This window comes from Fringilla coelebs (genome assembly GCF_963513975.1).
Source record: "Fringilla coelebs genome assembly, chromosome: 6".
Lineage (NCBI taxonomy): Eukaryota > Metazoa > Chordata > Aves > Passeriformes > Fringillidae > Fringilla > Fringilla coelebs.
This window is the reverse complement of record NC_140034.1, coordinates 56,405,574-56,428,490: the sequence shown is the minus strand read 5'-3', so window position 1 is coordinate 56,428,490 and position 22,917 is coordinate 56,405,574. Positions and strand designations below refer to the sequence as shown.

At 36.2% G+C, this 22,917-nt stretch overlaps 1 protein-coding gene across 2 annotated transcripts in view; it reads left to right on the top strand.

Annotated features, from left to right (window-relative positions):
- Positions 1–22,917, top strand: part of ANO3 (anoctamin 3) — a gene marked incomplete at both ends in the record, with an annotated part of 106,165 nt that overhangs the window by 55,359 nt on the left and 27,889 nt on the right. For both annotated transcript variants that reach the window (XM_084208762.1, XM_084208763.1), the window contains 8 exons: positions 3,331–3,483; positions 5,166–5,266; positions 8,993–9,037; positions 14,323–14,454; positions 15,723–15,829; positions 17,232–17,287; positions 20,719–20,840; positions 21,976–22,110. In XM_084208762.1, coding sequence (XP_084064888.1) covers positions 3,331–3,483; positions 5,166–5,266; positions 8,993–9,037; positions 14,323–14,454; positions 15,723–15,829; positions 17,232–17,287; positions 20,719–20,840; positions 21,976–22,110 — 851 coding nt within the window. The remainder of the gene's footprint in view (positions 1–3,330; positions 3,484–5,165; positions 5,267–8,992; positions 9,038–14,322; positions 14,455–15,722; positions 15,830–17,231; positions 17,288–20,718; positions 20,841–21,975; positions 22,111–22,917) is intronic.

The following is a 22,917-nucleotide window of genomic DNA, read 5'->3' as shown; positions in this document are numbered from 1 at the left end:
GAAATTACTGCTGCCTGTTGCCCTTTCATATTATGGAACTCCTTCAGATCAACTGAAAAGGCCCAACTAAATCAACCATATAAATTCTTTTACTGGTACTTAATTACCGAAATAATTATTATATTACTGGTAATATGGATAGTCAGCATTGTTTGTGAATAGCACAAAAGTAAAACTAATTGGTGCTAGTAGCATTACAGTGAATCAGTAATGAAATCAGTGTAACATAGGCCAGGTTCACCTCATGAATGTGGTAAGTGACTTCACTATTGCACTTCTAAACCTGTGGGGATTGTTCTCTGAAAGTGGGCTGGGATAAACTGGGATAGACGATTTCTTTCTACTGTCTTCCCTGCTCATTATGTCTTTAACATTGACCCCAAATAATTCTGTTTGATGTTAATGAATACAAGGTCATATTTGGATACTGTCATTAATCTGAGAAACAAAGCATGTTTTTCTAAGACTGAAGAAAATCAGATGTTTCAAAAATGAGGAAAGAAAGAATAGAAATAATAATCCAAAGAAAGGCAGTAGAAGTGTATTACAAAAGGTGGGGGTAATTTGCAGCATGCCTGTACAGAAATTGCATGAGCAGAAAATGTTTTAGAGAAGTTCCAGATCTCCCCTTTGGGGGAATTTTGGCCATGCTTTTTGTATCTTATTGTGCCTGCTTCATGAACCATAAAAGCAGCCCTGTTCTGGTTTTATAAAATGCTTACACATTGTTCAAGAGCAGATTCATTGTTCGTGTCTTGAACCCGAAAAAGTTTGTGTTTTAAAAACTTGCCTAATTAAACTTGCACTTTTGAACCTTCAGTCTACTACCTCACCCTCAAACCTCTGGGTCTTATAGGTTTAGATCATTAAATCTATAACATAATAAAAAATAATAAAAAGTAATGGTTTTACTACCATTCTCATTCAGAATTCTTAGAAGGGGTGACAGACCCAATATTCAGTGCACTGACAATCTTGGTTGACATTCTTTACTACCTTAATTTGGACTTGAGATATTATTTATCTGAATATGAAGAAAGATATTGAGGTGCTGGAGTGTGTTCTAAGAGGGATTCAGGGTGCAAGTCTTAACATGGAGTGGCTGAGGCAGCTGGAGGACTTAGTCTGGAGAAAAGGAAGCTCGGGCAGGGTGTTACTGTTCTGTACAGGTACCTGAAGGAGGTTTAGCCACGTGGGGCTCAGCCTCTTCCAATAACAAGTGACAGGACAAGATAAAGCATCCTCAAGTTAAATCAGGATGTGTTTAGATCTGCTGTTAGAGCAAATTTCTTTACTGGAAGGGTGGTCAAACATTGGAACAGGCTGCAGAGGGAAGCGAGGTCACCATCCCTGGAGGTATTTAAAAGGTGTGTAATGTGACCCCTGGGAACATGGTGTAGTGCTGGTTTAATGGTTGGACTCAATGATCTTAGAGGTCTATGATTCTAAATTGAAGCTTAATGTACTAAATGTTCCCAGGTATAAGATGATGCACTCATTTGTAAGGGTAGATGGTCTGAGACAGACTGTTGTTGTTTTTTATTTTGGGAGTTAAAAAAGCAAAGACAGAGAAAGAATCTTACTTATTAGAATGCTTTAGGTTTTGCAGACTGAGGAGTTCTCAGAAGCATTAAATGTGTAGAAAGCTGACAGTGAGAGATGTGGGCGTAAGAAAAACATTTCACATAGGAACAAGTGAGCTGGTATCCTGTATTTATAATGCTGATATCATGCACTGATACATGGTTCTAGTTTTGAATAGAGAATGTTCCTGATGGCTATAACTGAGTATTGTAAATTTCATATCTAAATAATCCAAATAGGATTAATTTCTAAGACCAGCATCATCCCATTGTTCAGAAGATGCAGCGTTCATAAACATTTGGACCCATTTATGATGGGTGTAATATATACTTCCTGAAACTAACATTCTTCTAGATGGCTCATGTTTAAATGAGTGCTGCATTCTCCAGCAGATGATGATAGTTTCTCAGTTTACCTTTTCAGATTTTAAAGTTGTCAGGACGTGGGGGTGCTGATCAGCAGCTGACTGAATAGGTGTGCCCAGTTGGCCAAGAAGGCCAATGGCACCTGGCCTGTATCAGAAACAGAGCAAGGCTGTGATTGTCCCTCTGTGCTCTGTACAGCTGAGGGCACAGATTGACTATTGCTTTCAGTTCTGGGCCCCTCATTGCAAGAGGGACATTGAGGTGCTGGAGTGTGTCCAGAGAAGGGCAGTGGAGCTAGTGAGAGATCTAGAGAGATTAAGTCTTACGAGGAGTGGGTGGGGGAGTTGTTCAGTAAGAAGAGGAGCTTTGGAGGAGTCCTCCTCTCTAAAGCTACCTGAAATGAGATTGTAACAAAATGGGGATCAGCCTCTTCTACCAGTCAACAGGACAAGAGGAAATGGACTCAAATTGTGCCAGGAAACACTCAGATCGGACATCAGGAACAATTTTTTCACTGCAAGGATGGTTAAGCATTGGAAGAGGCTGCCCTGGGAGGTGGCAGACTCACCATCTGTGAAAGCGTTCAAGACACAACTGGATGAGGCACTTGGTTCTATGATTTAGTTGTCACAAGGTGGTGTTTGGTTGGACTCAATGATCTTGGAGATCGATCCTAACCCAATGATTCTATCATTCTGTAGTCTGTCACCAGTTGGTTTGGTCTCTGTTCTGAAGCATGCAAAGCACAGAATGCAAAAATAGCTCCTTAGCAGCAGCAGCATGTAAAGCAGGGTTTTCCATATCAAGGTCAGGTAATTCCTTGTGTTGGCAAGCATGGTGGGAAGGAACTAGTCAAGATTGAAACATTGCTAACATGGCATTGAAAATGCACTTCAACTAAACTATCCATGCAAACATTCCGATCAATAGCATTCTTTTTTTAATATTTTAGATTTATTTCTATCTTGGAGAAAATACAGGTATGTTTGTTTTATGAAATTTGCACAGGAACAAAGCTGAGAAATTTGCTTTAATTGACTTGTTCATTTTTTCTTTTTAATTCCCAATTGAAAGTAGGGATAAACAAAAGTTTGTATCAATACGCACCCCTCAAGAATTTTAAGATTTTTGCACAGCTGAAATAACTGGAATATGGGTTCTGCAAAGCTATTTTATTTTGTTTTGTTCTAATTAATTTGAAATCCTGAGCAACTGATGTATATAACCTCTTTGTTCTTCTGAAATTGTTGCATATTCATAATCCTTTAGATATGTGGTTGTTTCCATGGATTAGGAAGTGCTATGTTATATACAATTCACAATGGTGCTCTTCATCTTTATAGATGCCATATTTAGAGTATTTTTCTTTTATGTTTGCTAGAGTGACGCCATGGCATCATCAGGGCTCTTCTTCAAAGATGGTAAAAAGCGCATTGACTACATCTTGGTCTACAAGAAATCGAGTCCACAGGTAGAAAAAAGAAGCACGTTTGAGAAGAATTTGAGAGCAGAAGGGCTGATGTTAGAACGGGAGGTGAGTCCTGTAGCATATGTGGCATAAAAAAATCCTTTATAATACTGTCCTACTTTACTGAACTGATAAAATATTCCAGACAAAATTACAAGCCTTTCCAGTCAGGCTGTTCTCATCATCTGCTTAACTCTATTAAACTAATAAGAAGACTAGTTTGATAGTGTTTTTTTAAAATGATTTGGAGATACATGCTTGTACACAGAAGTGTAGTGCAGTGCAGAGGGAAAAGTTCCAGCTTCTCATGCTTGCAGAACAGAAGCAGCTTCAGTAACCCATGGAGTTGCTTTAATATATAACCCCTATGTCTTTCAGAAGAATGCCTGATGTTAAATGTCTCACTGTTTCTCAAGGGGTTAAGGTTGTCACTATTCTGGTTAATCTGTGGCTAGTGATAGTATTTATAAAAAATGAAAGAAAATGGAGCCAGGAAAACATTGCCTTGGATTTTTGCTGTCTCATCACTGACCTGCAGAACAGGTATATATTTAGTCTGATGAAAGCTCCTGTTGTTCATGTGTCTTTTGTCTTGATTTTTTGTCTCAGTGGAATTGTAATATGTGTTCTAGGAATACGCAATGAGCTTGCAAGATATAGCTCACAATATAGCATGTTGAATATTCATAAATAGCTAACCTGACTAAAGTTTGCTTTTAAGGCTTTTAAGAATTGTTACATTATGGTAGTAAAAATACCTGGTTTTGTTCCAATTTAAATAAATAGTAAAATCTTAGCTTTTGTCAGTTCAGAATTACTGACATTCAGAAACAAATGGTTTTATAAGATCAGAAATATTTTGTTTTCCACAAGTGTTGTATTTTATCTACGTCTTTCAAGAAAGTAAAATATTTGAGGCAGTAGTATGCAACTGTGATATGATTTATGGAACAGGTAGGTAAAATTGTAAACATTTTAAATTTAGCTACATTTTCTTTTACCTTTACTTACCAAACCTTGCAAAGTCAGGGTTTTGGAGGCTTTAATCAGACTCAACTCAGATATCAAAATATCTAGTTATGAAATCTCAAGCAAATACATCTGGGAAGAGAGTGGAGAACTGAAGTGTTCACAAGAGAAGGTGAATATAGAAATCTGTAAGGTTGAAACTCTTGTTTTACCTATTAAAAAATTAGTGATGAAAAACATTTGTGCAGGATGCACATTGTAGTTTGAACAAAAAACCATCCCAATTCATACACATTTAAAAATTCCCAGCAGATAACTCAATTACTGAACCATTCCCTTGAGGTACCATTTTGGCAACCGTGGAGCCTTCTCTCCTCTGTTCTCATGTCTCTAGCAGCTGACCACCCTTCTCCTTTAATGGGAGACACACAGAATGGCCTTCCATCTGCTTATCTCAGGTGATTTTTTTTGAGATTTAAAATTAATTCCGTGTAAAATTTAGTCCATGTAAAAAGGTGCTATATAAAGTCTTTAATTATGTTCATGACCACAGATCTTTCCCTACAGATTTGTTTTGTCCCACTCGTCTGCACATACTACAGAGTTTGTAAGGGAAAAAGGTTACTGATTTTCCTTTGTCTAGAAGAGCACTTATTTTCAGAGTTGCATGCCCAATTCGGGCCTAAAATCAGAATTTGACCCTGAAGAATGCTTCTGGAAGAGTAGTTGATGTGGGTTTTAATTATTAATATGTATTTGCATGTTACTGCTCTTTACAGCCAGCTGTTACCAACAGTGATATCATGTTTGTTAAAATTCACTGTCCATGGGAGACATTGTGCAAATATGCAGAAAGAATGAACATCAGGATGCCTTTCAGGTATTGTGGAAACTATTTTAAGAAACCTATGATTTAGTGCTTAATATTGAAAGTTCATCACTTACTCAAGTCTAAAAATGCAGTCTTTACTGCTCTCTAGCCAGGCGTGCTCATATTTATTTTAGTGATGTGATAGGGAGAGAGGAGAAACAAATAATAAGTCCTGTTCTTTCCTGATCTTTACTCAGAAATGTGTTACTTGTTTTCAAACTTGCCTTCTACATCAGATTGAGCATATGTCTTTTAGAAAACAGTAGTTCACATATTGTTTTGGATGTTCTTGGCAGAGTTTCAGATATTCTCCTTCTGAGCTTGAGTATCCTCCATGATTTTAGGGTTTTTCTGGAGTCTTACTGAAAGGCAGGTGAAATGACAGAAAGTGTCTTCCATGTCTCCAATATAACACATACTGTCACAATTTGAGTAAACTGAGGTCCAGTAGCTTTCTTTAAGCAGAATAATGGCCTGAACTGACTTCCTTGTCTGAATGCAAAACAAGTTCTATTGTAGAACAAAGTAATATTTGTTAATAATTTGTGGGACAGGTTAATACTTTCTGCAACAATACCTAAGTCTTTAAAGGAGAAAATGTGCCTTTTCAAATTGATTAATAATGTTCTTAGGGAGAGAGAGAAGAGCCTATAGGGTGCATGAATTCAAGTGGTAACTAGGTGCCACAGTTGTGTGACCCATGGAAAATGCCCTTGCAGCACTCCTTTCCCACTCCAACTGCCAAGTGCTCAGTCTTTTATGCTATGGCACTGTGGCTCTCCTGCATTGGTCCTAAGACAGAAACAGTGATTGTGAATCATCATTGCTCAAATCTTCTCCACATACGCAGTTCTGTAGTGATTTTTCACATCATCCCATTAAGCTTTCAAAGGCCTTTCCATAAAAAATATTTTCTGTAATAGTCATCTTCCATATGTTTAAAAATATTATTATAGTGATATTTGAGTTTATCTAGTTGTTCAAAAAATACTTGCCAGGATATTAAATATGGAAGTGTTTATCTATGGATATATGCACATAAATAATCAAAATTGCAATTAAAAATTCTTTTTTCCTCTGTTTGATACATTAATTCACAAAATTGTGTTTTAGCAAAGGTTTGAATTCTTCATAATTTTAGTTACTTCATTGATCTGTAGTGCTCTCAGAATGAAAAAGCCTGGCTTTTGCAATCCTGCTTTATTTGGAAGGCATTCTAAGTCATGTTTGTTTGTTATATTATTAAATGCCATGTAAATATATTCTCTTAGTGTTTCCCCATAGTGTCTTTTTTCCTGGACTGTTGCTTTGGCTTCTTTTTATCGAATTCATTTCAGTAAACCAAAAGTAGATTAAATACTAAATTTTTCAATTTCACCTTTTTGGTAGTTTTGCTGTATAGTGAAATAAATCTATTTGGGAAGAAATTTTTCCACCTCTACCTCCATAATAGAACTGTGAGAAATAGTAAATAGTCAACATTTCTGATATCTTTAAAAAGATGTTAATAGGAATTTAAATGGAATTGCAGCCTAGAACTTGTGTGAATATTTCAGTATATTTCTTGAATTTCTGTACCTTTTAAAACAGAAAAGTCCTCACAATTCTGTTACAAACGCAAGCTGGATGTAGCAGAATTGAAGAATGGTCTGCCCTGCTTTGCCAGCAGCCTTTCTAAAGTGTCCCTACAGGAGATGAGTAGTTTTTCATGATAGCTTCCTTCTCTCTTTATAGAAGGCTGTGCTTTAGAAACTTGCTGAGACAGAGTTCAGATCTTTATCTTTGTTCATATTTGCCCAGATGGCTTTCTCATGGATGCAAAAATATAAACCTACACTCCTGTAACAACATCCTGTGACTGCACATTGTATAATTTAATTACATATTCTGTTAAGAACACTTGTGTTTGAAGTGTTGAACTTGCTTTTCTTAATGAAACCTTTCCTGCTGGATGGTGTATATTGTTTTCCTGAGGTAACCAACCATTCAATGGACAAAGGAACCTCAAATGCTGCAGTTCTCCCACAGTTAGTGATTACTCAGTGAACTAGAGCATCTTTCTCCCAAAAAGTTTTAAGTCATCCTTAGGTAGATTTAAGTAGGCCTAAGGGGAAAAGAGAGTTAGGCTAGATGATCTTTGTGCATCCCTTCTTACTTGAGATATTCTGTAATTCTAAAAAGCAAATTATTTCTCATAGGCTTTATGTGTTTCATCAGTGGTTTCTGACTGGTTCTAGTATGAAGTTAAAGATGACAGATAACCTTCCCTGCAGTATGTTAATGCAGTATACCTGTTTGCTCTTGCACAGTCCTGCAAAATTTTGACTTCTAGTTATGGTCACTAAAATGTACCATATGTCAGTATCGTATATGAATGACACATGAAGAATTCAGTTCAAACTTAGTTTAATTTTGCTCAATCCAGGAATCTAAACAAGATCAACAGAATTATTATCACACACGTTACTTCTCTCTGTTTCTGAAAAGTCAAAATACTTTTGAGATTCACCCACACCCCAGAACTGTTTTAGCGTGGCAACATACCAAAATGTGTTGGCAGATATATAATATGTATCATATATGTAATATAGATGCAATCTCAATGTCTCAATTGCAGAATGAAATTTTTCTAAAATTTCAATAGACAGTGTGTAGTAATCATTACTGTCTTGTATATATGGCTGACTTTGCAATGCTGCTTTATTTGGAAGCATATGTACATGGTTTCAAACAGGGTTTGCATAAACATCAAATCTAGGTCATGACTGAATTAAATTTTTTTAACTTTTATGGGTATTTTTGTTAAGTATATGGTCTGTCAGTAGAAATGCAACTACTATTTGTTTCTAGAACTGAGGCAAAGCTTTAATTTTGTCTACAAGTATATTGCAACACATAATTATTATTGTTTGTAGTTAATAAATTATTTGTAGTTAATAAGTTATAAGTGTTTGTAAGAGCTGAACTCCATCTGTGCAAAACAGCTAAGGGTAACTAAAGGGAGTTGTTAAAAAAGTTTGAAAACGCTTTAATACCCTTCATTTCTTCATTTATAATCCTGCCTAGCAGTACCAAGTGTCAGGCTGCCAACAGACTGCAGATTGGTAGATACATAATTTTCCAGTGGCCACATGTTTTCTAGGCAAGGAGTCTTTCACCCTCTTTTTAAGGTATTATTTTCAGTGGGTCTTCAATGTAAGTAATGTAATTTAATAAAACTCACGTACTGCCCAGGTGTGGAGTTGCAGATCTTATTAACTCCTGAGGAATCTGCAATATCAAGGCTTTTGTGTGGTTGAGATGTGAAATTATAGGAGGAGGCCAGAAATGAAGCCTGAAAGCCTGAAACTAGATGTGGGAAATATAACTATGTAGCAAATACATCTCCATTTGGTTTGAAAATATTCTCAGAAGAGTTTACTGGGAATTTCTGGTCTTGTTTCTCTAACTGGTGAAGGGTGGAGAGAAAAGAACTGTTAAGTGACTTGTTGATCAGTTACCATTATTGTCAGTAGCTACAAATCTAAAATGTTATTTTAGAACAAACTTGAAAAATATGAAACTATGCTATTGTAATGACTTAATCTATTTCGATTGCCTTTTTAAAGTGTTTTTTCATGTTTTTGTCTTTGAAAATGCATGTTTTAAAATGTCTAGCATTCTTCTGTAATGTATATGTCCTTTTCAGCTGTCTCCTACTTGATTAATTTCAGCTGATTTTTGCTGTTCTTTCAGGAAAAAATGTTATTACACTGACTGGAGGAGCAAAACCATGGGCAGGTTGGTGGGTGATGTGTAGCTTCTAATTTTGTCAGATAGTCACCCTGCTAAAGAAAACCCATTCGCAGTTGTAAATTTATCCATGAAACTTGGAAAATTAGATTATTTTCCTGAAAACTCAAAATATGTCAGCTCAAAGTGCTAAAATATTCATGTGCAACAAGGTGCAGTTTTTTAAAGCCTTGCCAGTTCTCATTTTAGAAATGTAAAAATGTTTATGCCAGGGAAACAAACAAAAAGGAGACCTTATCTTCGCAGCAAGAATTTAATACTGGATCTATCTATGCCCTTATATCTGCTGACACCAAGGCATACCTCTTTAGCATGAAGGATGCTTTTGAGTGTGTGTCTCAGATCCTGGCAGTCAGCTACTTCCTTAGATATGCAAACATACTTTTTCTCCTGCGTGTCCTCGTGATCAGGAACAAATCAATGCCACATGCTGAAGGCTGCTTTGAATTTTTGTTTGCTGGCTGAGAGAATTCCTTGCAAGACTCACTTGTAGCTAGCTGCTGCTGCTGTTGGTGTTTTTGTCAGCCAGAAGAAGGGTACAAGAGGCTGTAGGGGCAGGGGAAAGGAGCCTGGGAGTGTTAGGGAGTGAGAATGGGGCACACTGAGCTGTAGTTACTCCCCATCGCTTTAGTCAGACATAATTATGTCTTGTAAATCTTAATCCCTAGAAGAAAAGGTACCTGAAAATATTTCACGTGAGGGAAATCTCCTGAAATCAGGAGTTCCCCATCACAGGTTGTCTTGAGGTGGATATTGAGATTAGATCACTTTTGATTTAGGTTCTCTTAGTGTCACTTTAGATGGTAAAGAGTTCTCATTTCTCTGGAGCAACTTAGGGAGTCTCGTGATAACAGTTTCCAAGATGATCAGCTAACAACAGCAGAATGTTGAATGGTAAAGTGAGAAAACTTTAAACATATGAGCTGATAACATATGTTGAAGTAAACCAATTTATAACATAAATTTACAACTGCGTTTTGTCCTCTTCCCAGTTCCCATGCTTGCTCCATTTAGCATGCAATATGAAAAATCTAAGTGAAATGCTTGCAATAAAAGGCAGAATCAACAAGCTTTACTTCAAAATTGTCTTATTTCATCTATAATCCATCTGGTGGGTCCTGGATATTACATACATTTTGTTTTCCTTATTTAGAAGGACAGATGTCTGAAAGATGCAACTGAAATTGCACAATACCTGTGAATCTAGTAATAAGTAATTTCCATGCCAGATTGATTTTGTATTTGAGATAAATGCTTTTACTTGTGATTTACTTTGTGAGAATTTAGCTATGAATATTTTTATGCATATATTTTCTGGCACTTTATGTAATTCAGTGCACAAAGGAATTGTCTGTAACAAAAGAAATATAGAAAGAAGGTATATTTAAAGTTGAAAGCTAAATCTAAAATTGCTGACATACATATCTCATACTTTTACTTCTACAACTGCATCTTGCAACTTTTCAAACTTAACTGCTTCTCTGTAATTTATTTAATCTCTTGTTAAAATTTCTAAGATAGAGTTTATATAAGCTACAGTGAAGAACTATATTAAAATTCTTGTATATCAAAATATTAAGTTTTTAAAGTTTCTATGATTTAAGAATGCAAAGTTTTCTAGTATAATTTTAGTATATTAGACCTGCTGTGACATGAACACATCTCTAACTTTATTGCCACAGTTATATGATAGGTAGATATTTATCTATAAATGTTCTTTAAAAGGTATGCAAAAGATTATTAGGTGAATTAATGAAAGGACAAGAAAAATCTAACACTTAATTTCTTTTTTGGGGTGTTTATGTGGTCTCTCTATTTATTTACACACCTTAAAAATGCCTTAACATTGTATTTAATTCTATGAAGCTTGATTTCTATCCATAGAATTACATACATTGATTTGTATAGAATTACACTATAGAAATAAAACTTATCATATTCATTATGAGCAATATTTGGAAAGCCTTGTTTTTCTCAGAGGAAAGAAATATACATGCAAATAGGGTAGGTATCAAAAATTGTCTGAACTCTCAGATTGAAGACTGAGCAATCTAGTAAAACTGTCTTGTAATTGCCACCTTGGACCTGCTGATTTTATGCTGGCAAAGGATGGCATCAAGGAAAAGAAAATGAAAATATAGTTGTGTTAGTATGCAGCTGCGCTCTGCCCACTGAAATGATAAAATCACTTCATACTTCTAAAGACTGAGAACCAAAAATTAATTTGTTCAGCACCTGACCTGCAGTAAGTTTGCTTTGCAAAAGGACTTAAAATCGTTGGGATTTCAGTCTTTGCGCTGAAGTGAAATTGTTGATATCATTCCAGTAAACAAAGGTATGATAATTTTCTTTTTTTTGGTGAATGTGTCTGTATGTTGAATCTGTCAACCCTAAAGTGTTTACCATTACATGGAAGCACACTGTGCCCAGGAAACTTGGTGACATATAGCTGACACTTGTGGCCAGTCTTGAGGACACAAACACCAAGCAAACTGCTGGGTGATGATTGCTGTCAAAGCTGCCTAACATGACTGCTGAAGCTGCTTTATTCTGATATCTCATTCCATGAGTTTGATCACATAATGCTAAAATCATCTATACACTGTGTTCCTTTGCATTGCAATCTGTTGAGTAAACATAATCTACAAGGATTTTTCGGTGAACTTGTTCTGCAAAAAAAGACTAACCAACCAAATAAATCAGAAGGGTGGAACTGAGAATGGGAGTCGAGCAAGGCTGGAATTACAAGTGTCTTCATAAAATATTAAATTGTATAGCTGAGAATGAAATGCACATGCAATTCAGAGTGCTGTCCCTTGGCCTGAGCTGTTCCTGTAGCACCAGCTGCAGTGGTTTCAGTAAAAGCAGACCTGAGCAGTATCCCATAGCTTTGCAGCACCATTCCACTGGGACATTTTTTATCTCCTTGCCTGAACTACTGACTTCCCCAGAGCAGCTCTCTCTGCTTCTACTGTGGCTGAGTAGGCTACATTGAACACATTAAGTCAGGAATCTGTTTAAACTGCTACTTTTAACCTAGAAAGCCATTCTGAGTAAAAATGCTAATACTTAGTCCTATGATTTAGGCAAAAATTTGTATTTACAGGCAAGCTCCATGAAAATTCAGTTTTTTCTTCAACAGTAAAATAACATAAGAAAAATGTCTCTCTTGGATCGTTTTTATACATTTCACAGTTGCAATATTCTGTGCTATCTAGCACTAAAGGCATTGCATTTTTTTCTCAGAAGAGAAACTGAAAATGTAATGGGGACACAAGCATTAATTTATTCCAATGCTGCTTTTCATGTTAAAAGAAGCAGCCATGAATTTTAAACAAGAGCTGTCTTCTTTAACATAATAGTTATCAACTTTTTTTTTTTTTAGATTTTTGTATGGGAGAAGTGATCAAGACTTTGCCAATTTTAAAGTACCTTCATAATGAAAAAAAAAAAACAAAACTGAAATTAGATACATTGTTTCTCTCTTCTTCATGATGCATACATTGTTTCTTTTTCCTGATGCATATGCATATTTTCCTCATTAAAAAAGAATTCTGGATTTTGACTAAAAAGTCAGCAAGTGTACGACAGAAAAAAGGGTTCAAGAGAGTAAAGGGGAAAATGCACTTATATAAACTGTACTAAGAGAGCTTCTGCTGGAACTAATAATCAACTCACTAAGGTATATTAAGGAGACACTTAAAGAATCCACCTGCCTGTGAACTGTGTTCTGTGTTCCAATTTCATGAACCTTTTATGTTCTTAGGCTTGCAGGGGTTGGTGTTGAACACAAGTGGTGTCCCTCAAGTGCAGTATCAGTTACAACAGAATGTGCACCAATATCTTGCAATATATAGCAAGAAGAATATTTTTAGAATTTTAAATGTAACTGTAAAGTCCTTCTTCCACATTTGGCTGTAATTTCAATCTGATACTGTGTGAAATATGGTTTTTTCTGGTTTTGCTGATGTTGATAATAAGTACATTTTCATGAGGGTTACTTTGTTGCATGAGAGCAATTTACCACATCATCATTTATTAGTCTTTACTAGGAACATTATGAAAATAGGTGCATTCACATTATGAAATGTTATTAACATTATAAAATATAGCTTTTCATTATGGGCATTATGAAACGTGTAGCTGTGCTTCTACTTAGCTCAGGTAATGAAGTATTCACCTCAGAGAAAAGAATTTGTTGCTTAGCTTTACACTTCTTGTGGACGTAAAATATATATGCTTTCTATATCATGCATACATATTCATTGAGTAGAACCCGAATTCCACTGAAAAAAATACTATTTGGGGAATGTTTTTCTCAAATTTAGACTTTTTCTGAATCTCTGATGTGCTTATCGTGTCATGATATAGCACATTTTATTTGAGATTTACTCCTTAAATAACCATATTGCATTGCAATTGAATATGAAAAGGTATAGGTGAGCAAGGAGGCAAAATTCAATTGAGCATTTGCTCACTTAAAAAATTAACTGCACTTGACTAGATTTACCCATGTATAGATGGTGTCCTGAGACATCATTTAGGCAACATGCCAGTAGAGAAAAAAAACCATTTATGTTGCAAGTATGTAATTTACTTCAAAATACAGTATTGATGTTCTGTTTGTGTTTTGTAGTATCAATTTTTAAGAATCTGGAGGAAGCCATATCTAGGGGTTTTTTTGCCTGAAGACTGCATAACAATTTTGGTGTAACATATCCTTTATTTTATTTGATATTTAGGTATACTGTTTCATGAGGCAATATCAGCCCTTGGATATTTAAGAAAATTTTGGAGGGGAAAACTTTGTTGCAATCAGAAAGCCATAATCTGATCCTTAGAACTCTCAATATACTTAAAAATTCTATTAATTTTAGTGTCCACATTGCCAGGCAAGAGAGTGGGGAGCAGTTTCACTTGCTTTGTTCAGTGCAGCTAGGTATGTTCTTGGCTAAGCATAAGCATCTACAGGTCTGCCAGATGAACCAGCTTGGAAAGTTAGTTTCTGCAGACTCAATACCACAGTGCCATTTTGAGCCATAATCCCACTAATTTTAGGATGAGCTTTACTCAAGTAAAGTGTTCAAAATGGACTGCCAATAAATATTGTTCATTTTGCTTTTTGACTCCTTATTTTCTTTTGTTTACTTAATGTGGAAGTTTCCTGTTTTCATTTAATTTCATTTCTAGTACGATGTTAATAAAGATGCAGTGCTGGTGATAGAAATTACAAGTAATTGAGAGCGTGTAAATCTGACTACTTCTTGTCTCAGTTTGCAGAGGAACATTAGAGAGCTGAAAAGCTGGTTGCCCAGAAATCCCATGAAGCTGGATAAGGAGGCCCTGCCTGATCTGGAGGAGACAGATTGCTACACAGCCCCCTTCAGCCGCGCTCGCATCCACCAGTGAGTGCTGGGGTGGGAAGGCGGTGCCACGCACCACAAGGGTTTCTCTTCCTCACTTCTGAGCAAGGGCCAGAGAGGGAGCTGCTGACAGATGGTCACTGGCAATACCAACTATCATATTTGATTTTATTCTCTTCAAGTGAAAATCTGCTCTTTGTTACTTGCTACTTAATGGTCACTCAGTAATGTAATCTGAAATTTGATAGATGAATGTTGTCATTTTAGTTTAGAATTTTTTTTGGTTTTTGTTCCCTTACATTACAAAATGCAAATACTTGCTCAAGTTTTCTGTGCTTATTACTTACTTTACATAGGCAAAAACCTGTTGAGATTTGGAACACCAGAAGCGAGCTAAAAACCAGTGATGAATTTTTTTTTTTCTCTCTTACCAGATCTGCATTTTAAAAGATCTATTGCCTCTGAAAATACAAATATATATACAATGAAACTATATGTGTTCAAATAAGCATGTTGACAATGCTATATTTAAAATGTAACATAAATTTTTTTGGTATCTATAAAGTTAGGTTTTAAAATTCTGTTTCTTAATTTTAAAGTTATTTTGTGATAACTGTTTTAGGAGAGAAAAGTTAATTTAAAGTAGAAATATGAATTAGGATAAACAGGATTTTTCCACTCAGTAAAGAACCTAAATGGCAATGAACTGACTTTACCCCAGAAAAACAGGGTAATTGCATTATAGTCTCAATTTTTTTTTTCCAGTAATTTACCCTACTGCACTGGATCAATCCCCTGGTCTTGGTGTTTTTTTCTCAATCAGCTCAGCTGATGTAATGAATTGTAGTAGCATCACTTTTGGCACAGCTGAGCCGGAAGAAGCTCCTGCGTATCAGATTTCTCGTGTCCAGAATGGAGCCATCTGGCCAAGGCTGCCTTACTTGGCTCCATCCTGGGATCCTCTAAGAGAAAATGATTGTGGAATTGCTTCCCAAGTCTCCAGTGCATGGATTTTTTTTTTTTAATAGTAATTTTGGTGGTTCCACTGCACAAACATTTAAGGCCACCACTCTTACTGAAGATCTTTATTTAATTAATTATATCCAGAACAGAAATTACCTAGATAGTAGGATATTTTTGGTTTAATCTGTGATAAGGATAACTGTTTTGGACCTGCTGTAACAATGCTTAACCTTATGTCTAAGGAATGTAAACATCCACTAAATCATTGTTAAAAAAACCCACTTGAACAGCTATTTTTCAACGTGTCTGCATTGTTATGAATATTAAGACATTCATTATTTTAATAGTTTTACGATAAACAACAAAGACAGCTTCTTCAGCAATTCCACAAGAAGTAGAATTGTGCATCATGTGCTACAGAGAACTAAGTATGAAGATGGAAAATCCAAAATGGGTGAGAATGCTGTATTTTTTACCTAGCCCAAAGCTATAAAATTGTTCATCTTTAATTGCCTGCAAAAATAGCATTTGAATAAACTCAATTATTTCTTGTTCTTGAAATCTTTTCATTCATACAGTAACAGAGTTGAAACAATGTCCCATCATTTTCTACCTAAATATCTCAGTGAAAAATTGCAATATTTTTCACTTAATTATTCATAAATAAAATAAAATAGAGAGCTTATTGTAACTTTACATTATTGAGAGCCACAGTAAGGGTTACATATACTTCAGAAAGCTGACAGTGTTTTAGAGGACTGATCCTAGTATTTCAGCTACTATCCATCAGTTTCAGCCCAGTGGGATCAATGTGTGCTACACTTGATTTATTTGAGGTGTCAATGTAGCTCTGAGACAGCTGATCTAAGACTGAATTTGCTTTATATCAACACTCATAATACAGTGTAAGTTTTTAGAAGGTCTGACTATCCATTTTCATTTTCAATGATCAAGAAATGTATGCATGATTTTCTGTATTTTCTGCAGGAATTAAAGATTTAAAATGCAGAGGCTTGGATGATTCCAGTGACAGAAAACTGTTGCTTGAGTTTCTGAACAAAACCAGTAGTAAGAAAAACAGGAAGAATAAGTGTTCTTATCTAACACCTTTGCAGCTGATGATGGGAAATTTCATTATAAGATTAGTTTAGTATAATTTGTATATTTGAAGAGACAAATCTGTGTTCCACCATACGTACCTGTTTCTTGGGGAAGCTTTTGGCTACAGATTTGCTCTTAGAGCCTATTAAATCTTTTTGTTGTACCTACCAATGGTTATTTATTTTTTTCAATTTTTATAATGTGCTGTGCTAGTACAACAAATCTGGTTTTAGGAAGACTCTAGGAACTGATCCAAAATGCAGTAGTCAGTCTGGCACAGAGCACTGCTCTGATATGAAATTGTCAGCTGGCTTATATTTAAAAATACCAGGTTTTAGCTGGTAGCTAAATAGTTACCTAATAGCTTTTAAGCCTGCAGGAGTTTCTCTGCCTCAAGGATTGTCTATCCATACCACTCTATATATCAGATCATCTGGTCACCCATAAAATCTGAATTATATGCTTGGAGGAATACAGTGTGAATGTAACTATTTTCTCACAATCATTCTGGTACAAGCACTCAACCCTGACAGAAAGTTTTCAGGCTTTGGTGCTTTGGCAAGTTGCTCTCTAGTTTGACAGAACCAGAAGTCTGAAAGGATCAGCAGTAGCTGCTGAAGTAGTTGGTGGGGTTATTGACAGTCATCTTCAGCATCATTCTTATAATTTAACAGTAAGTTACATTCTCCAAATGAGACTTGAAAAATGTGTATGAAAAATTTATATCAGAACTAATGCTTTTTTGGTTTTTTTAGGTATTAATAGGTTACTAAATAATGGAACATATGAAGCAGCATTTCCACCACATGAGGTAACCTGGTTAATTTGATTTTTAATTTCATGTTTACATTAAAGGTTCTGCTGGTGGTTTGGGATCTTAGTTTAATTCAGTCCTGCAAACTTTTGATTTCATATTGAAATTTGTTGATGCTTCTTTTATTTATAGCTTTTACTTTGATATTGGCATTAAAAATTTTCCGTATTTGGATAATTTGGATATTATGACAACATCCTGAAACATTTTCTGGTTTGACTGGTATATTATAATTATTTTCTGATTTTTTTTGAACTGCACGTTGCCTGTTGAGCTCTTAAGGAGAGTATCAGTTGGTCCTGATTGTTCCAGTTAGTTGTATTAAATTATTTTTGCTTGCCACCTAATAAAGGATTTGTTATTCTAATAGCTTGGCCACTTGATCACAGTTAGGGAGACTGCTTAATTATTTCCTGTTTAGTATTTTCAGAATAGTTCTGGAGAATTTGTAATATGCACTGAGACTGACTGTTATTTAGATATGGTTCTCAAAAAGACTATTCAGGCTGTTGAAGGAGCTGGATTTGGTTTTTATTATTTTACTCATGTTTCCCTGTTTAGTTAAGTGTCTGCAGATGTCCATTGGGGAAGTCTTCATAGTAAGAAAAAACAGGGGAGTTGTGGAATCCTCAGGATCTTTTCCCCTCAGGGAAATCCCCAGGGCCCTCCCCTGGAGAGACTTAGCATAGAGTCTCTCTGCACCTGTGTGGACAGAAAAGACTTCCCCAGAGTCTTGCACAACACTGATCCATCCCAATTCCTTTCCCCATTTGTCCCAGCTTCCCCTGGTTTCTCCTTTCCGTGTTTCCTCACTGGTTGTGGTACCCCTGTGGCCAGCCCCTTCTTCCCTTGGTACCCCCCCACAGGCTCCCCCATAAAAGCCTTGTGCAGCCTTGTGTCTTTTGTCCCTGGTTCCCCTTCAGCGTGCTGAAATAAACCTTGCTGGAACTGACCCTGCAGAAAGCCCTTCTGCCTCTCCTGGCTGAGCCAGCTGTGGTGAGTGTGGTGTGTGGACCTGGCTGCCTTGCCTGAATGCTCACCCAAGTGGCTTTTCCATAGGAGATGCTCACTGGGAAATGAGAGAGAGGTAGCAGCAACCACCATCCAAACCCCACGCTGCTACACTTGACAATGCTTTTTCCAGTAGTTGAAAATTCTATGAAGTCTGCAAACCCATAAAACGAACTAAAAACCTGTGTTTAACTTAAGAGGGTTTTGAGAAAACCTTCTTATGTTGAAAAGAAGAAGCAAGCCACACATCTTCAGTCTTTGATATGCTCTCAGGTGTCACAGACATATTTTCTGAAAAATCCTTTTGTTAGGATCTTTTCTCCTGAGAAGCTGGGAAGCTTCAGCTTCTCCATGTTTGTTACTTTGGAATGTGATTTGGAGAATTGTTTACCCAGCATGTGAATTGTTTTTACTTGATGGCCAATGACAGCCAGCTGTGTTGAGGGTGTGAGCAGTCGCAAGATTTTATTATTCATTCCTTCCTTTGCTAACCTTCTGAGGTCTCCTCTCTCTTTCTTTAGCATAGTTTTAGTATATAATTTTCTTTTAATATAATACGATATCATAAAATAATAAATCAGCCTTCTGAAACATGGAGTCAAGATTCTCCTCTCTTTCCTTGTCAGGGTTTTCTGCAAATTCCACACTCAGGAACATGGTGGTTGCAGCTCTGAACTCTGGGTGTTTCGGTTGAATATTGTGACTTGGTTTCGTGTTTCAAAGGCTTTGCAAGTGGCTGAGAGTAATTTTTTAATTATTAAATACTTTAGTTTTAATAATTAATTACTAGGAATACAGAGAAGGAGTTACATAAATAATGTAACATCATTTTTAATGCTTCAGCTGTGCATTACTGACTTCAGGGAGAAGCTGGCTGTACTGCCATAGAAGCCTGTGAAGCTTTCTCTGGCATCAAAGCCATGCTGTCATATCCATTTTATATGTTCCTTTGTTATGGCATAAGCTACTGTTTCCACATCTCAGTTAAAATTAGTGAAATCATAGTTTTAATCCACTCTTACCTTAGTTGCTCCTTGACTGATGCTAAGGACTAGTGGTAGAATGCTCAATTTATTTTTTTTTTTCTTTCCCACATGAACAAATAAGAGTGAAAATTCAATACTAGTGTGAATGCTGAGACTTGAACTCTTTTATGGATAACAGTGCAAAAAGAAGCAGGAAAAAAAAATGAAAACATGTAATACTGGGTAATGGTTTGCAGTAATTTATCCAGCCTGCTGTGAGAATAAATTGATGTGCTCTTCCTTTGCAGCATCAGTTCCTAGATGCTGCAAAGGTCATCCTCAGTGTTGACATCTTTGGTATGGTGGTGTGCTGACTGTAAGGAGAAGGGAGTAGACTTGGACTTTTTGCTATGTTTAGCTTTGGTTTTAACTCATTCTTAAGTCAGAGAATCAGCAGATTCCAACAAATTGATGCTATTCTTTGAACTTCGAGGAGTGCTCAAGATTTCAAATACCTGATAAAAATCTACATGGCTTAGTTACCTGCATCTGCCAGAGTCAAGAATCTGTCTGATCACTAACTGAGGTGGGCACTGGAGAACTCTGCTCTCCTCGCAAGAGAATTACTTGGTTCACTTGCAGTCAACAACTGATGAAATATTTTCTTTACCATTGCTGAATTATGGAAGTTTTTTGGAGAAAAAGTTCAACTAAGGGCTATGTCCTGCTTCAGAATTGGAGCAAAATTACAAATGCAAGAGATTCTGCTCAAGATTATTCTAGCAAATGTGTGCTGATACCTTTGACTGCCAAGCATGAGGCTATTCTTTTATGCTGTTAGGTGGTCTGTAAATGTCAGACATGGCTTGGAAGGATTTGTTTTGGGTCAGACTGACTCTGTTTTGCTTTTAGTGCCTCGAGAGTCCTATGTAGCTTCAAAATAATGCCAATTCCATTTCCTTCATCTTAGAAAGTATGTACCACAGAAAGAATATATTTTTCTACACCTTCAACAGTAGTAAAAGAAAGTGATAGAAAACGTCTAGGAGAAGAGAGCTGACATACTAGAAATTTCTGAAATTTTATAGAAGAAATAAAAATATACCACAAGCATTTCTTGAAAAATTTAAATAGGCAAAAGCTTACAAGTAGGCATTTATTAGTGAAATAAAACCAGAGCTGAGTACTTCTTTAAAGTCTTGTATTAATATGTTTCAGTCATTAATTATTAGAGAAACTGGCCATTTCAGGAGTGTATGTAACCCTGCCTCTGATGTCAGGCTTACCTTAGCTCCTGATGACATGTTCCAGATGTGCCCAGAATAAGAGACCTATTTATTAAATATAAAGAACATTTCTATTAAAATTATAATCAAAAATACCAAAGAAACATATACATTTTCCATAGTGCCTGGTAATGTACTTACATTTCTTCGTGGTTTTTTTTTTCAGGGAAGCCACAAAAGCAGGCATCCCATCAAAACACACGGAGCACAGAATCACAGACACCTCTTGTATGAGCGCTGGGCACGGTGGGGAATGTGGTACAAATACCAACCTCTTGATTTAATCAGGTATTAGTACTTTGAAGATTTTCTCTGGTACAAAAAGCTGGCAACAGTGTGCTAACTATATTCATAAATTCCTTATGCTTTCCTATAACATTTAGATATTCCCTGTTATTGGGTAAGGCTGGAGTTCTCAAAGTTTCTTATTTTGGGTGGTCTTTTGTAGGTTAATTTCAAATGGGTCCGCTTAAAGAACATGTAGTTCCAACTGCTCAAGAATTTGCAGTGTGAAACTTAAAATACAAACCCATAATGTGGTCTGCTGATCAGAGACACTTGCCCCTTGCCGAGAGCACCTTTGAAAGCAGACTCTTATCCACATGGACAGTCAGAGTTAACAGATGCAGAGGACTTAAAATGCAACCCAATTTTAACCTTTCCATTAACAGTCTAAGACATGTTATTTATATGTCTTAGACTTAGTGTCATAGGTTCCCAAATGTAAAATAGAGAAATACATATAATTTAAGTCAAATCATGATGATGTTTGGGTTTCACAGTTTCCTCCTCTGACACTGAATACCAGTAATTCATTTTCCTTGCTGTAAGTTTTTATTCCTGATCTGAGTCATAACCGGTTATTGGTGGAGCTAAGCATGTGCCATGGGACAATTTTGTGCTGTATCATCCTTGATTGACTTTCTGATCACTGCTATTTCATCTGTTCTGGCAACTGATACCCAAGTTTTGAAGAATTAAAGTTCAGTCTTCAGCTTGTGTTTTCAGAGTGTTGTGTTCACTGATAGTAATTGGAAATATGTCATATTATCTATGTTTTTTTAAATGGAATACTTAGGTCATAGTAACTTTATCCCTTTCCAGATTTTTTTGTGTCTGTCTACATCCATCCATCTATCCTATATTTAATAATGTTGCTACTAGTCCATCTACTTAGTCATTGCAAGAACATGACAATTACAGAGGCACTACAGTTATATCCTTGTTCTCATAAATCTGCAGTTAGTGTTAGTAAAATATTACACTAGCCTGAAAAAAACCTGTTTGGTAAAGTGACAGTATTGCCAGAAACTTGTAATGATAGTTCCTTGCTAGAATTATTCTGCTACTGTGACAGTAGAGATAGATAGAGGTCACCATAAAATTTAGTTTTAAACAATATATGTGTTTCCTTTTCATGTAGGCGATACTTCGGTGAAAAAATTGGACTGTATTTTGCCTGGCTGGGATGGTATACTGGAATGCTTATTCCTGCTGCCCTGGTTGGGCTCTTCGTTTTCCTCTATGGATTATTTACAATGGATTCCAGCCAAGTAAGGTAAAATTCTGTTTAATAATATGTAATAGCCTATTGCTAATTAAGAACAGTCTGGCACAACTTAGATTGCTGTACTTTTAAATGTTTTGCAGATATGGTAATAATGTAAGAATGACATAATAGAATATTGGGTCCAACAACAAAATAGAATATTGGGTCTTTGAATCAAGTATTTACACTTTGTCATTTGCTGTGCATCAAGCCAAATGTGTACTGCTGGCAGTGGCCATTCTTATGAATCATTGCATTGCAGTGATTCCCACTAAGGAAAAACAGACCAGTATGTAAGGACCAATGATCACATTGCAGATACTGCAGTAGTTGTTAATCTCATTAAGGCTAATGGATGAAAAACAGCCATATTCCCTCATTACCTCCATCTTCCTATAACTTCCAGAGTGTAGTACAGTTACTAAACTTCAACTTTTGCCTATGTCTTTTTTGCCTTCTTCATTAATAGTGGCAAACTTGGACTTCAACCAAATTCTTATCTGTGTCAATGTAACTTGCAGCCAGGAGACTCAGCTTCAGGGAGATTGCAACCACATAAAATGAACCAAGTTTTCAAGTTTCCCACTTTTGTGATTTTGCTCTGGAAAGGGTTCTGTGTCAATTTAGATGTTGTGATGGGGGTGCTCAAGTGTTGACTGTACTTCTGGGAACTCTCTGAGGATCCACTGTACTGCGAAGTATTCCATTAGCTGTTATCAGACAGTATCGTTATCTGTTCTTACAATTGCAGCTGTTGCTCCAACTGGTTAGGCTGTGTACTTGGAGTCAGATTTCATAGAAAATGTTGTTTCTCTA